General features: G+C 36.8%; 3 protein-coding genes across 3 annotated transcripts; 2 read left to right on the forward strand and 1 right to left on the reverse strand.

Annotated features, from left to right (window-relative positions):
• Positions 1-1216: 1216 nt before the first annotated feature.
• Positions 1217-7053, forward strand: LOC132700966 (protein takeout-like). The gene is made up of 5 exons (XM_060668566.1): positions 1217-1355; positions 6132-6363; positions 6418-6551; positions 6632-6784; positions 6862-7053. The coding sequence occupies exons 1-5, from the start codon at positions 1298-1300 to the stop codon at positions 7011-7013; spliced, it is 729 nt and encodes a 242-aa protein (XP_060524549.1). The 5' UTR covers positions 1217-1297; the 3' UTR covers positions 7014-7053.
• A 183-nt stretch (positions 7054-7236) lies between these two features.
• Positions 7237-9893, forward strand: LOC132701246 (SCY1-like protein 2). The gene is made up of 3 exons (XM_060669028.1): positions 7237-8280; positions 8380-8682; positions 8739-9893. The coding sequence occupies exons 1-3, from the start codon at positions 7315-7317 to the stop codon at positions 9885-9887; spliced, it is 2418 nt and encodes an 805-aa protein (XP_060525011.1). The 5' UTR covers positions 7237-7314; the 3' UTR covers positions 9888-9893.
• Positions 9894-10066: 173 nt separating this feature from the next.
• On the reverse strand, positions 10067-16247 carry LOC132701247 (ATP-dependent RNA helicase DDX54). The gene is made up of 11 exons (XM_060669029.1): positions 14729-16247; positions 14510-14677; positions 14092-14447; positions 13872-14040; positions 13362-13572; positions 13093-13304; positions 11974-12177; positions 11608-11915; positions 10515-10650; positions 10305-10458; positions 10067-10254 (listed from the first exon to the last, which is right to left on the reverse strand). The coding sequence occupies exons 1-11, from the start codon at positions 14900-14902 to the stop codon at positions 10067-10069; spliced, it is 2280 nt and encodes a 759-aa protein (XP_060525012.1). The 5' UTR covers positions 14903-16247.
• Positions 16248-16326: the final 79 nt, after the last annotated feature.

A 16326-nucleotide genomic window follows, 5' to 3' on the forward strand; every position in this document is an offset into this window, starting at 1 on the left:
TAATGATCAATTACAAGCAATTTATAATAATAATAGTATTTATTACATTTTTTTTACATAATATAACAAAGTGAAACGACGTCAAACAGAAATAACAAAAGTGTCATACAAACATAGATTAAACATACAGAAAAAACCTTTACAAGCCTAGAACATATTAAAATAGTCATCAAGGTAATAAGGTTCCATCCGAATTAATAGTTTTTCAATTTGTACTATCAATCCGTTTAATATTCACTGGTAATCTCTTGTACGTCCTGTTTCAGTGATTCGTAGACGATGTGCCGGATGGTTTATATTGTCAGCTCTTATTGCTCTAGTAGTACTCGTTAGATTTTGAAAAAGGTTCAAATTTCTACCTAAAAACATTAAACATTTGAAGATTTTTTTTACAATTGTTTTGGGATACAAAAATATTTCTATATTCTAGGGTGACGAATCGAAAACATTATTTCATACTTAAGTGCCTATTTAACGTTTGCAAAATAAATTATTTTTAATTTATCGAATTTAATCTATTTTGCAACTGATTTATATGACATGCCCATCGCAAATTTTTGTCAATGAACACGTCCAAAAACTTGGGGTTTTCTGAAGCATCCAATGTATTCTTCTGGATTTTAAACTCAATAATATTTTCCTGTGCAAACCCATGCTAGTTACGCAGCATTCCAAATTTACTGAATTCACGGCAAAGCTGTCCGATCTGCAAACGTCAGAAACGGTATAGATATTCGAAATATGTCTAGGATCTTCCGCGGACTCCAAAAAAAGCAATAACAATAAATAAGAAGTTTTACATCCATTTTAGCAGCATTAGTTTCAAAAATCTTAAATTTCGAAGTTCTCTATATATAATAAAATGCAAGTATCAAAGAAAATTTTAGACTGTGAAATTTCAGGACCAAGTCAAGTCTTCCAACTCCCAATAGATGTAATGTAACAAATGTTAATGGAGTTTATATTCGAAATAAAATATGCATTTATTACCAATTTCGTTTCGTGATTTGGTAACAATATGGATTCGCGTGTGTAGCCGAGATTTTTTTATACTGTACGCTTCAAGGAAACGACTATAACACCAATCAGAATGTTATTTCCGTAATCAATTTGCCAAAAAAAACAACAAAATTTTCCTTGATGATAAATTAATTAGTAAATTACCAAAAGGCAATTAAAAGCGTTTAGCTGATTGAAATAGTGCAACAATTTGTAACGGGTATATAAATGGGTCGAGAAGGGAGGAAGATAACGAAGTTTGTTAGTTTTCATCCTCAGCGACTATACACTTCTCAGCATGTGGCTAATACCGTACCTAATCGCCGCCCTTCTTGGATATATCGATTGCAAAATACGTAAGTGTCATTTGGGTTTATTTTACGTGTGCTCTTCAACTTTAATGCAAGTAGTGGAGCGCCGTAAGGCATAAAAATGATAAAATCTCGGAACCCAGGACAAGTCAATGAATCTGTATAACAAGTGTTTGACTGCATTATAAAAACTTCAAATTAAAATGTAACAAAAAAAATTGGCCGATCTCGATTACAACAATTTTTATTTCTTTTCCGAACCACGTTTGAACTTGTAAATATACTCTTTTGAAGTGTTCAAAAGCGGCATCTGCAGTAGGCGGTAAAGACGGCCGTTTAACGCAGGTATTTTTGGCAGTTGCTTTCAAAAAAGAGTTATATCTCAATACATTAAGATATTTTATTTTTTGGGGGGCGTTGTATAAAGCAAGAGTGCATGTAACACCAGCTTTAAAAATTTTATCGATGTCTTTGCATTCATTTTTAAAAACTGTCGCAGCATTTTGCAATTCCGTTCGTTTTTCGAAATTTTTTGCAAACACGTTTTCGCTACGTTGAAAAAAAGCTTACGTATTGCATATTGTTGTTTTTTAAAACATATGATTGTATTAGATCCTACTTTACTGGAGAATACAATATTATCCTCATGGTTCATTAACCTCATTTTTATCGTTTTATCATCAGGAATATGATCAATTCTCACAATACTTTTTAATTCTGCCAGTGAAATCTGGCAGTCATCATTTTCTTCAATATATTTGAAAATCTGCTCCATTGCTGCATCTACTTGTATTGTGACTGGATGAATTTTTTTATCCCTCTGGGTCTGTTTTACAGTAGTTTTCAAACGCATATAACAATCCGCGTGATACTTAGCATCCTGAGCTACTAGATCTAACACACCTTCAATTTTTTTATGGATATTGCGACAATATTCGCTTTTCTCTTCACTTATCAAATTTAAAATAGTTTGCTTGAACTCAGAAGTAGTTACGTAGCTGATTTGGTGGCTTACCGATTTGGACTTTCTTCTTTCCTTCATTTCATCCGCTTCTTTTTCACATAAAAAGCACTTATTTTTCCAATCAAAATCAATAGAAGTAGTCGTTCGCAGTTTTTTTTTTAGGTAGAGAGCATGTTGATGTGGTATTCTTTTTTTTTAAATAAGCATTAATACATCCTTTATTGATATATTTTCGTCTGCATACTGAATGCACGTAGACAAATTCGGAAGTATTTAAATACTGAGAAAGTCCATCCCCTCTTTCCACAGAAGCAGCTTTCAGTGTTGGTATTCCTCTAGTGACTTTTATAATATCTCTTAGCTTTCTGTTAGGGCCCGCATTAACAACACCCAACAGCTGCTGCTGCAGTCCCTTGAGACCCAAGATGAAGTTTGTAATACTTCCTCTTTTTAAAATCTGATTTTACACTAATATCACTTAAGGAAAACTCCAAAAAATTAATAATTATCTATAATAATTATTAAAAAATTAAGATCGCACAAAATATTTTTTTTTAATTTTTCTATATGCTATTAAAAACACATTTCCAAAGTTTATAAAAAGATTTATTTGACTGGCCCTGGATTCCGAGGTATAAACCTTACGGCGCTCCACTAAAGACAATAATTAAAGATTGATTTTTGGGATGATAATAATCACTTCATTTAGCGATTCGCTAACTAAAGCTAACAGTAACAACGAAACAAAACAGGTACAGTGAAAACTCCCTATAGTGAAACTCTGTGTTACGAACAATATTTGTTGTACTATTAGGTCTTCAAACAAAGCTATGTATTAATCCACTCTATACCGAAACAAAAAAGAGCCAACAGGTAACAAAATAAGGAATGTAAGGCCGACTGGTAATTAATAGAGTTTCTGACCTTCTCAGAATTCCTTACCTTAATGATCTAATTACCGATAACCTGGTCGTCCTAAGTGTTTTTCTCAGAATAAGCGATTATGTTAATGCCTTTATCGGTATATATAAAAGCACACCATTGTTTTAATCAGTTCTAATTTGACTTAGTGAATACGGTGCGCATGGAGAGTAAGCGAAAAATTTTATCTCTAGATGATAAAGTTGCTTTAATTCGGGAGATAGAACGGGGAGAAAAGAAAAGTGATGTGAGTCATCGATACGAGCTTACACCATCGACTGTATCCACGATTTGGAAGTGCAAAGAAAAAATCGTTCAGGCTGAAGCAGCAGGCAGTTCTAGTAAAAAACTAAGAAAGCCAAAATTTGAAGATTTGGATCAGGGCAATGTTGCAGTAGTTCCAACAGCAACGTCTTAAAAATGTATCACTCTCTCGACCTATCGTAAAACTAAAAGCAGAAAAGTTTGCTGAACAGCTTGGCATTATCGATTTCAAGGCTTCGGAAGGATGGTTGGGGAAGTTCAAACAGAGACATGGTATAAATTATGGACAGATAAGTGGCGGTGCCCGTGAAGTCGACAGAAACGTCAATAACGATTGACTGGAGAAGACATGCCCAAAACTAGCAGAAAAGTACCCTGCTCACGGCATTTTTAATTCTGACGAAACTGGTATTTTTTACAAAATGACGCCAGGTAAAACTCTTAAATTTCGAAGCGAAAAGTGTGTGGGTGGAAAACTTTCTAAAGAACGTATAACACTGTTAGTAGCTGCCAATATGAGTGAGAGAGAAAAAATAAAGCTGGTCGTTATTGGAAAATCAGCTAACTCCCGATGTTTTAAGGACATCAAGCATTTGCCGGTCATTTACAAGGCAAACAAGTCTGCATGGATGATATCGCAAATTTTTGAAGAGGAGATTAAAGGAGACAAAGACAAGACAAATTTTCCATTAATATGCTAAATGCAGTCAACTTTAGTAAAGCTTGGAAAGTGATGACAGCAGAAACAATTCAACAAAATGCGAACAAGACTTGGAAAATGATCAGCCACTAAGCGAATGGATAAAGCCGTTTCAAACAACAATTACGTTTACAAGTGGGGAGTTGCAAGATTTTATGGTGATAGATCAGGATTTGCCTACAACAGCAGACTTGACAGATGAAGTCATATTACAACTAGCAAGAAAGCGCCAGGAAGAGCACCAAGAGGAAGAAGAAGAAGAAGTTGATCTTGGACTACCACCAACCATCCAACAACCCCCTATATCCAGTTAAGCTGCTAGAGAAATTTTTTATGTATCATGGGGAAGAAGTGGTGAAAATACAAGCCAAAGTACGAGATGCGTATTGGCATACTAAAAAAAAATCAAAAGAAAATGAGCGATTATTTGAAACATTAAATGTAGTTGTAGTATAAAATATATTGCAGAACACATATGCGTATTGTTATTGTAATTAATAGAGTCTCTTACCTTCTCAGAATACCTGACCTTAATGATCTAATTACCGATAACCTGGTCGTCTCATAATAAGCGATTATGTTAATGCCTTTATCGGTATATATAAAAGCATACACATATGCGTATTGTTATTTTTCAAGTGCCTATAAATCTTTATGACGAAAAAAAAAATCAGTCCCTTCAATTTCGCTATATAGAGTTTTCACTATATATACGTTATTAAAGTACAATAATGTGTTTTATATCATTTCTACATTACCTGTTGAAATTTGAGAGGTTATTCTAGCCCTTAACACTTTCAGGTAATTCATCATATCGGCGTATAACAATTGCACACAATTACAAACGTGTGAGAAAAATGAATGAGTGGAAATGGCAACCAGTTCGAGCAATTCTTTTGGTGTTTTTTTTTATGCATCATGACTTAGTGTCATGACTCATAAAAAGATATAACCATAATTTCCTGACCTGACCTGACCCAGTACGATTATTCCAAAAAACGGTATTAAAACATACGTAAAAAATTGTAGGTATAAGGAACAGCTTCCAAATATTCGATTAGTTGAAAAATAACCGAAATACGAGGCGTAACAATTACAGTTTGTCAAAAATGAAGCGAGATAGAAAAATTTTCTTTATGATATCCTTGGAGATTCGTTTCACTTACATCCTAAATATCTTAAAATTCAACTCAAGAGAATGAGCAAATAACGGTCAATGACGATTATTTGTTTTCATTGCGTAAGACGTATTTTTTTATTCCTAAATTTAATGCACTTTTTAATTTTATATTTTTCCAAGTCCTAATAATTGTGTTGCATTCGTTTTAAAATTTTCGTTTGTGCCCTTAAATTTCTTACTAAAGATCGATTGCCAGACACTTGACTGGTGTTCTCAAAACTTTTAATAGGTTTTAGTCATATTTTGTAAAAATTCCGCATTTAAACTTATTGACGATCTGTCAGCGGCCAACGGTTGCTTGTTGAATGCCGCAAGCTCATAGGTTAAAAAAACGAGATTTTTTTTTCCAATTCCACAGTTTCCAGTTTTGGATGTGCCATATGCAATTATGACCAAAACGCATTAAATTCAGTAGGAAAATGTCATAGCCGCCTGAGGCGCACAAATTTTACGACAAATCGACCAAACAGTCGAAGTTCGTTTGTTAATTATTATTATCATACATTTTGATTGAATGCGGAATGCACAACTGACGACGCCCCGTGTATATGCATTTTAATTTTATTCATCCGCAAGGCCATTAAACGCAATTTAGCTTATTACATATTAATTTCTATAATTTCTGGGTGATTTTTTAGATGAACGCTATCAAAACATTTTTCTAAATTGCTAGATGTTTAATCAATTAATGGCGATTATTTTTGCCCTTGCGTACTTTAATAGCTATGCTTATTCGCGTATTTTTTTGTTATTCACGCATGCTGTATTATAACAGGAAACTTATTGTTCCAGCTTCCTACCTGAACCCTTGCTCGATCAGCTCTAAAGGCTTGACATCCTGCTTTCTTGAGCAGGGCAATATTGTTATCAGTCACATAGTGAACGGCGATAAGACTCTAGGAATCCCCAACCTGAATCCGTTGATGATTCCAAAACTTGAGCTGGAAAATCTCCACGGACTATCGCTAACTTTTCACGACGCATACCTGTACGGTTTGTCCGAGGCGAGACTTACAGACGCCAAGTATATAGTAGCCACTAAGAACATCACTATTCTGTTAACATTTTTTGTTTCCAGGGTCGATTTCGACGCCAAAAAAGTAGAAATTCAGGTGGACATAAAACAAGCCTCGTTAATATCGCCTTACGAAGTGAACGGCAAAATTTTAATCCTTTCGATCGAAGGAAAAGGCAATTCAAATTCCACCGTGGGTCAGTAGTGGGATGCCAAAATCACCCTAAAATCTTCCCTTTCATTAATTCTGATGTAAACGTTTTTGTTTTGTTTTTAGACAACGTTCGATTCAAGTATACGTACGAATACGAGCTAGAAAACAGAAATGGTGCGCAGCATATTATAATGAAACCCAATGACAAGTTTCAGTTGACCATAGATCGCGCGTATTTTAACTACGAAGGTCTATTCGGGGGAAATAAAGAAATGGGTAAGCTAACCTACTTAAACAATTGGTTGCCTACGTCTGACTTTTTATTAATATCTGGTTATGTTTTCTGTTACTAGGCGACAATATTAACAAATTCCTCAACGAAAACTGGCAGGAAGTATTCAAGGAAATGGGTGGCGGCATTGAATCTGCATTTACTCTTATAGCAAGGACGGTAGCTCAGGGACTGTTCAAGCATGTGTCGTTTGATGAACTTTTTTTGCCATAATGGGAATAACAATAAAAACTCGTTATTTACTCTTATTTATTTTAATGTAACTTCGCCCTTCGCTTAAAATAGTCCGCCTTAGAGGAACTGCCAAGTGTTGAGGAATGAGAACTAACGAGGTCATAAGCATCGACCATATATTTGACCATAGGTTACCAATTAAACTTCATTTGTGATATGTGACTAACCACTTTTATTTTTTGCGATCTATGCATCTGTGCGAAAGTGTACGCACAGATTTTTGTTTACTTCTTCCCCATGAGCTTTCAATTTTAATTAAACTATTTAAATAACTGTAGACATGGATGTTTTCAACAAATTGTATTCGCAAGTGAGTAGTTCGGTAAGCAACACGGTTTCTCAGTTATCGGGAGTTCTCCCTGGAAACCCAGTAACTAGAGAATATGATTGCTCTACTCATATCGCGTCAGCTGGGCCGGGTTTGATGTGGAAAGTGTACAAAGGCTCGAAACGTTCTACCAAAGAGGAAGCCGCGATATTCGTATTTGAGAAGCGCCAGCTAGAGAAGTGGACAAAAAATGAAAAAGATGTAATTTTGGAGAGTTTAAGAAGAGGCATTCAACAATTGACTAAGATCAGGCACCCTCAGGTTCTCACAGTACAACATCCCCTAGAAGAAAGTCGTGAGAGTATTGCCTTTGCTACTGAACCCATTTTTGCGAGCTTAGCGAATGTCCTTGGACAAACAATGAATATGCCGCAGCCTGCCAACATGTCCGACTACAAATTCTTCGAGTTGGAAATTAAATATGGGTTGTTGCAAGTGGGTGAAGGCCTCGCGTTTCTGCACAATGATTGTAAGCTAATACACAAAAACATCTGCCCAGAGAGCATAGTGATTAACGCCTCGGGGGTTTGGAAAATTTTTGGTTTTGATTATTGTGTTATCAACACAAACCCGCCGAATGAAGCCCCTAGATATCCGTTTCTTAGTTATACTTCCGCTATACCTGCCGTGTGCCAGCCAAATTTGAATTACTTAGCACCAGAATGCATTATAAGTCAAAGCCATTCTGAAGCAAGTGATATGTTTTCCCTGGGGATGTTGGCATATGTGGTGCATTCACCAAATAACCGGTGTTTCACCAACATTAAGGAAGTGCATCAAATGAAGTCAAGAAATCAAGAATTGAGCAGGTTAAGTTCTACCAAACTGATGGAGTTACCACAAGAGCTGAGAGAAGTTGTCAGATTGCTCTTAAGTATTCCACCAGAGGCTAGGCTTGATGCTCACCAGTTTGTTAAGGTCAGTTTGTGGGACCATATGTATTACTTATATTTAAGCGCTTTAAGTTAAAGTCTCATCTTAAAGATGTAATTTGTATATGAAGTATGCAAATTTTAGATTCCCTTTTTTGATGATGTTGGAGTGAAAACCTTAACATACCTTGATTCGTTGCTTCAGTGGGATAACTTACAAAAATCACAATTTTATAAAGGCCTACCTGAGGTATTGTCAAAATTACCTCACAGGGTTAAAGTACAGAGGGTTCTGTCATGTTTGGTCAGGGATTTAAAGCAACCGACAATGGTACCCTTTGTATTGCCCAACATACTCATCATAGCAGAGAATTGTACTAAACAAGAATACTGTGTTTATATTTTGCCATATCTGAAACCTTTAATGAAACTCATGGAACCCATCCAGGTGAGTTTTTTGGACAATAGTCAAGATGCTCAAAACAGACTTCTGATTTTTTTTAGATAATGCTAATAATGCTTCAAAAGATGGAGCTTCTGCTAAAACTAACGCCAGCAGAAGATATTCAACTGCACGTGCTGCCCATGCTCTACAGAGGTCTGGACTGTGACATGGTGCAGATCCACGAAATGTGTCTGGCTATTTTACCCACTTTCGCCAGCTTATTAGATCATTCAAATGTTAAAAATAGCCTATTGCCGCGTATTAAGAAGTTATGCCTGTCCACTTCTTCACTGTCAGTGAGGGTCAACTGCCTGCTCTGTGTGGGGAAATTGCTGGAACACCTGGACAAGTGGTTGGTGCTAGATGAAATTTTACCATTCCTGCCACAAATACCGTCGCGGGAGCCGGCTGTTTTGATGGGAATATTGGGCATTTACAAAATCGCCATGACACACAAGAAACTCGGCATCACCAAGGAAATAATGGCTACGAGAATATTGCCTTTCCTCATCCCTTTGTGCATCGAAAACGGCCTCACTTTGGCCCAGTTCGGCGCGCTAGTGACTTTGGTCAAAGACATGATCCAGGTGGTGGAAACCGAGCATCGAATAAAACTTGAGCAACTCAATTCCGTTAAAGACGAGCAGAAAATGCTTACCATGCAAATGCCGAAGCTCGAAACGAGTGTTCAAGAATTCCTCAACCCGAGTAGTTCAAAACAGGATTCGACGCCTGCCAACAACACTTCGATGGATCTGCTTTCCGATAATTGGCCGTCGGCGGATCAGAAAAAAGAGAAGGAATCTAGGAGTGTCCAGTGGGATCAAAGCTCCGCAACTATGGGTTCCAGCAATTTGCCTTTAAGCCAAAAGAGCGGCTCCAGATCTGGTAGTTCCAATGAAATGCTCGAAAATTTGATTAATAAGAATCTGACCTTATCAAATCCCACTCCGGTCACCTCGGCGGCGGCAAATTGGGCTTCCCCGAGTCTGGGGCACCGGATTTCTTTCCCACCTGCCGGGAATCCGTTGCCGCCCCAACAGAATTGGTCGACTATAGACAACACGTTTTCATTAGACGTTTATAATTCAAACCTGCCCACCGGACCTTTGCGACCAAATATTTTGACGCCTGCGCCATCTACCGGCAATAGTCATAACATCAACAACCAACTGACTAGTCAAGACCTACTGGATTTTCTCAATTAAATAGACATGCGAATTCGGTACTGCGACATTCCAGATGAAGTGAGAATACTATTTATTGTACTATTAGCTTGTGAACTACTTAAAACGCAATTAAGATTACACCCCGGCCCTCTCAAATTATCTTATTAACCCCAACAAGTTTTTTATTTGGCAACATTTATTAACTATGTAGGGGATAGTTATTTTTGGGTTTTCTTGCGTTTCGTTGTCCGTTTCGTCTTCTTCTTGCTTCTCTGTTTCTTCCGCTCTGCTATCTCTCTCGCTTTTAGTATTTGACCGGTACTCTTCATCTCTGACTTCATCTGTTTGGTCTTCACCTTTTCGTTGTGCTTTGCCCAATGGGTGTAACGCTTACGGCCTGAAAAGGCTGAAGAAAAGCGAATGAAATGAAAAAAAAAAGTGTAATTTTTCTTATACCGTTTCGATTTGCGCTTCTATCTTCGTCGTCGATGTCGTCACCACCGATAATAGTCTTCTTGGTTTTCTCCTTCCAATCCGCGTAGCGGTTCGTCTTGTAGGTGGCCGGAATCCATACTCCCGATTCCGTCCTTATTTTGCCTTTCCTAGGATCCTGCGCAACCGAAAAACCAAATTGGGCAACAATAATTCATAGTCATGCGAATTTACCTCGACATTGACCATCTTTTTCTTCTTCCTGTCCCACCTCTTCATCTGCTTTGTCATCTTCAACGCTTGTTCCGAGTCGGCGACCAGCTCCAGCTCCGCCCTCTTCGCCTCTTTTTGGAAATTGTTTACCAGTAACCTAAGACGGTAAAATTTTGCGATTTTTGAAGCTTTCAAAATGGAGACTTTTTTTTCAAGGAAACTTCCATAATACTATTTGCAAATCTAGATTCCTCCTGCGCCGGTTGTTGGTAAATTGAACTTGCTGACGTTTCGCGAACCATCCTGTTGCTGTTGTGCTGTGCTGTTTTTCTGTTTTAGTGTCAACAAGCGAAACGTCAGCAAGTTTGAAGGCAAACCGAAGATATTTGCGCAAACCTTGTGGTATGTTTGAACTACCAACGATAATTCCGCTCCTTCAACGGTGAACGTTTGAACTATTATGTGATACATTGAAACATAACCTGACTAATTACTTTTAAATATTTTACTCTACAAAGCAAAGGAAAAACAAGAGACACGGGCTTTGTTTTTGTGAAATTTGTTAGTTTGAAATCCCTACAATTTACGTATAAAATTTGCTTGCCAATTCATTTACTTTAAATTATTTTTGGGAATAATTTGTTTTTTTCTCGACGTGATTAACATTAAGCTTGATTGAGATATATTGGGAACGATAAACAATCTATGTTGATTACAGAAAAATCAGTTTTTTTTTAATGCAGGGTATATTGTTTTGCGTGGTACCATTTACTTTTAAAAAAAGTGCTGCACAAATATTTGGTGAGTTTTAAATTAAAAAAAAAGGTTCCTAAAAGCATGCATTGTTTATGTAAGGATGGTGGCTGTTCTAAACATATTTCCGCATTTCTTTAATTTTTGACTAGGTATGTATATGGTCGTCCTTTACAAATAATGTATATTTAGAGGCATAAAAGTATGAAATGAACAATATTTTTTCATGTTCAACAGTCACAAAACGTCCACTACGATAATAATAAAAAAATAACCTCACTGTATCACCCAATGGTTTGACATTTTCCGCCAGGTGTCGTAATATTGTTTACCTTGAAATGCTAATTAAGCATAGACCTACCCTTCTTCCGCGTGTCGATCCTCGGACGCGTACGGCACGAAAACATCCCGCCCCTTTCTCTTTCTAGTATACAGGCTGTCCATTCGCATTCGCTTCGGCACGACGACGTCGCTGAAACCGCGACTGATGTCCTCCTCATTGCTCGTCTGCAATTTCGCCGCAGGTTGAAACAAATTTTGCTCTTTAGCCGCCATTTTCTCCTCCAACTCCCGCCGGTGATCGAGGATTTTCTGTTTATGTGCAGCCCGCTTCTCTTTCATCGCCAAATACTCCTGGGACTTGTTCTTACCGCAGATTTCGAAGATCGTCTAAGAGTATCAAGTGTCAAACTAACATTTTTTACCGTAAGCGCCTCGCCTCTCTTACCCCCTGTGGTCTGTACGCTTTCATTCGGTCCATAAAGTGTTCTCCTTCTAAATTAACTCGTTCAACTAGTTTCCCGAAGATCGGATGAACGCTAACGCTGGACCAGGGCAAATCTTTCACGTTCCTGTTACTTTCGGCTGACGCCGCTTGCCTGGACCTCAAATATTGTTTGTAACCGTTGTCGGCCGTTGTTTGTAAATTTTGCTACAAATAATCATTAATTTAAACCTCTCTAGTACTTGTGACCCAACAAACTATTTATAATATGCCTAGAAATTCAACATGGACATCACATAGAGTGATTCCAGCTATGCTCAGTTTCTTAATGCGAAGGAGTTATAAATCATTATCGAACTTGGTGGTCTTAGCCGTATTCCATAGGCCTACCTGGGGGTTTCGAGAATATTAATTAATTAATTCACATAACACCACTTTTAAAATGAACGACATTGAGATTCTCTTGCAAGAGAAAATTAAAACAGTGAATTACAAAAAATGCAATAAGTACTTTGGACAAGTGAATGAAATAGAAGAATGTGGCAAGCTGATAACATGCTAGAAAATACTTATTATTTCTATGGACTTCAACTAGTCAGAATATCTAAATATCTAACCAAAACTAAAATTTGCAAATGAAGTTGTATTGTAAATAGTAGATTTTTAGAATATTTATTACAATTTATCTATTTCCATATTATTCTTACTTCTAAGTTGTTATTTAATTGATGTTAGAATAATATCTCAATTATCGTCTCTCTCTTTAATTATAATCATGTATAATTATTATTGCATTCAGTATTCTGATAAATCACCTGCAGTAACACATATTATTACTTTCATTCACCAACTCGTCTTTCTATTGTGTGCAAATTAGTGTTACCCTAATCTAGGATAGGTGTGTAGGTCTTAAAAGCGGAAGTATAGAATTTATTGGAACCACCATTTACGAGATAACCTTCAATTTGTCTACCCGCTGTATTAATCACTGTCATTGCAGATTTACATTTTATTACTCTCTCGCATTAAGAAACAAAATATCATATTTGTCACCAAACTGTGAAATGCGACTTTCAAATTTAAGGTCATTAAAATCTGAAGATTGTATACAATGCTTAGTACCACGTCTGAACGATTTTCAACAATTAGCAAAGAGCTCATTTGATCCTCCAACAGAGATTGAGGTATTCTCCCAATCGCACCATCTGCGTTGGTGGTCGTAGCGAGTGGCATTGGTCTTCCCAAAAATAAATGCAAGTCCAACAGGTGAGCGTACTCGTTAGACGCTACTAGTGAATACGCTGTGCCAGACCTTCCCGCTCTTGCGCACCTACCTATAAACATAGGGTCCCAGTTTCGAAGCGCGCGCCTCTCAGGGAAAATTTACTCACCAACACGGTGCACGAATAATTTCGGTTTGGCGGGAAAATTAAAGTTTATAACGTTGTCCAACTGGGGTATATCGATACCGCGGGCCGCCACGTCGGTAACGATCAGTATTTTAACTTTGCCCAGGCTAAATTTAGCAGCGTTGATCTTACGTGCGGACGGATCCAAGTCGGAATATATGTATGCATTTTCTAGCCCCATTTGTTCCAGTATCTAGTAAAAATATGGTAAAAAGCCAGCGAAAAATGAAAGGTGTTTAAAAAAATTGGAGCAATAACAACACATTGTCTAGTCTCCTGCCCTAATTATAGCAGACACCAAATATTCATTGTAAAATGTACAAAATGAGAAAAACATTTTTTTTATCCTACTTTATTACTATGCGCACAACTTCTTGAAAACCTACAGTTTCATCTTGTGGTACCAGGTATTTTTATGAATTTATTTATATTTTTGAAAAGGTGTCAAATAAAACCTCTAATGATATTTGAACCAACATATTAACAACTCACAGTATGTAGATACTCCACATGGTATTTAGTAGCGGCAAATACAACAGTCTGCTGGTCCTTTTTTACCACTGACTTTAACAATACCAACAAAGCGGCAACTTTTTCTTCATGACGAACAGTGAAAAAACACAATTTTAGCTCTTCAGGCAGTTTTGATTCCAAATCCAATCTAAAGCAAATTTTGAATTACGTAATACCAAATAACTGAGATTAAAGGTACCTGATCAAAACGGGATCGCTTAGACCAGCTTTGGAAAATTCCACCAACACCTTAGGCAGTGTGGCTGAAAACAATACTGTTTGCCTCGCATCAGGTAACCGTGTTAAAATTTCCCCCAACTGCTCGCTCAAACCCATCTCAAACAGACGATCCGCTTCATCAAATACTACATATTCTACACAGTTCAGTTTTAGTTCCATCTCAATACATATGTGTAAAAATCGACCAGGTGTTGCCACTATAACATCGGGGTTTCCATGTATTACAGAAAATTGATCTTCCATGGAATCTCCGCCCAGAATAACCGCAGCCTTTAGTCCCACAAATCTTCCTATTTCTTTTATGAACTTAAGTGTCTGAAATATAAATTCGACTTATTCATAAGCAAGAAAATGGTAAATTATCAATTGTCAGTTACTTGCAATGCAAGCTCTCTAGTCGGTGACAATATCAAGGCTCTAGCACCAGTTTTTGCTTGTCTGCTTTTGAGTTTTTCAAACATTGGTATCAGAAACGCAGCTGTTTTCCCACTCCCGGTCCTGGCCATTCCGACAATATCCCTACCTTCCAAAATCAGAGGTATAGTCTGAAACATAGAAAATAAAGTAGCAATAAAATCTAAAACAGATCGATTTACTTTTCTCTGAATAGGCGTAGGTTGTTTATAACCCCGTTTCGTTATCCCTTTTAGAACGGTGATACTTAAATTCATGGATTGGAAACCTCCCGTCTTCCTAGATTTTTGGCTAGGTTTCATGTTGAATATCGCCTCATCATTAGTATCGCCTGCTTCAAAGCCAGGAACTTCCATTTTTCCAGTTGGGGGCAAACAGGATTATGATACGAAATAGATGAAGCTATCTTTCGTTAAATAACAGCACCAGTTCAAATAAGTATGACATAACCTTAAATATTTAACCCCAAATTATTCTTCTTCTATAGTGCGCAAAATTGCCGTCCTGGTATAACGCTACATATACGTGTCCATTGATGAATAAATTTAAGAAGAAGAAATTATTCACCTCAGTAATTCGCAATATTCGTGGCACTAAGTATTCTATAGCGATATTATCGCACGCGCCTCACCATTGGGCCGTGCTCAAGCTAATTGGTTGCATGATTTACAAAGAGATGGCGCAGCTATCGCGCGCGCGAAATACCTATTGGCTCAAACTTGAACACCTATTGGTCCTTGCTGCAGCTAATTAATTTCGTCGCATGTGGCAAATCAGAAAAAAAAATTATAGGAAATTTTAAAACTGCTTATACATTCGAAATGAAAGTCGCTGTTGCATTGGTTATCCTCCTTAAAAATAAAATGTAGGGGGTTCTCAGAGGTGTTGGAAATTGGGTTCAAATCATACCTGGGATTGTGTCCCAAATAAAAGACGGTATTTAGTTGAAGTTTTTCTTTTTTAAATTAACAGCTGTTCTAAAAGCTATAAATAAAAGTAAACTATTCCTTTGACACTGCTCTTTTTTACAAAAGACTGTGAAGGAATGTAGGGAAAACATGCCTAGTGCCATGAGAAAGGAAAGATTCAGAAAATACCTGGGATAGTGTATTCCAGCTAGAACAAACGCTATGTGTCTACTGGAAATCCCATTAATTTAGGCTATGAAATTGCACATCGGGTGTAAGGTGGAATACACTACCATCATGTTTCGCCAAAATATGTGCATCCGGCCAGAAATTTACCTTATGAAAATCAGTCATTATATTTTTCACTAAACCGTATCCAAAGTGGTATTTACCTAATTAAACGGATTCTCATTCGTCTACGCCACTAGATCCTGTAAAAAAAATTATTCTAACAAATATAATAATAGAATATGAATAAGAATTTTATTCATTATTTTAAAGCTTTATCACACAATTTTTAGTTTCTTTAAATATCAATGAGAAGGGAATTCTTTATGTTAGAAATATGCAGGTTTCTTAACAAAATATCATAATTTGAGCATAAATCCATTTAGTTATAGTGAATATAGTATAACTTTAAAATGCATTATGAATATTATAATGCATGAAAGTTTGACCATAAAAACTTAACAATAACACTGGATGAGAATCACAATGACAATCATGTAACAGGAGCAATGGTAATCAATAAATTTGTTGAGATTGTTACAGAGCGAGGAACTTTTATTAATGAGACATAAAAAACTCCCAACGCTAATCTTATATTCCCTTAACAACTGTTTAAATGGGTACAACTATGGCATTTATCCCGA

This window comes from Cylas formicarius, unplaced genomic scaffold, assembly GCF_029955315.1.
Source record: "Cylas formicarius isolate icCylForm1 unplaced genomic scaffold, icCylForm1.1 PGA_scaffold_4__25_contigs__length_36172078, whole genome shotgun sequence".
NCBI classification, from domain to species: Eukaryota; Metazoa; Arthropoda; class Insecta; order Coleoptera; family Brentidae; genus Cylas; species Cylas formicarius.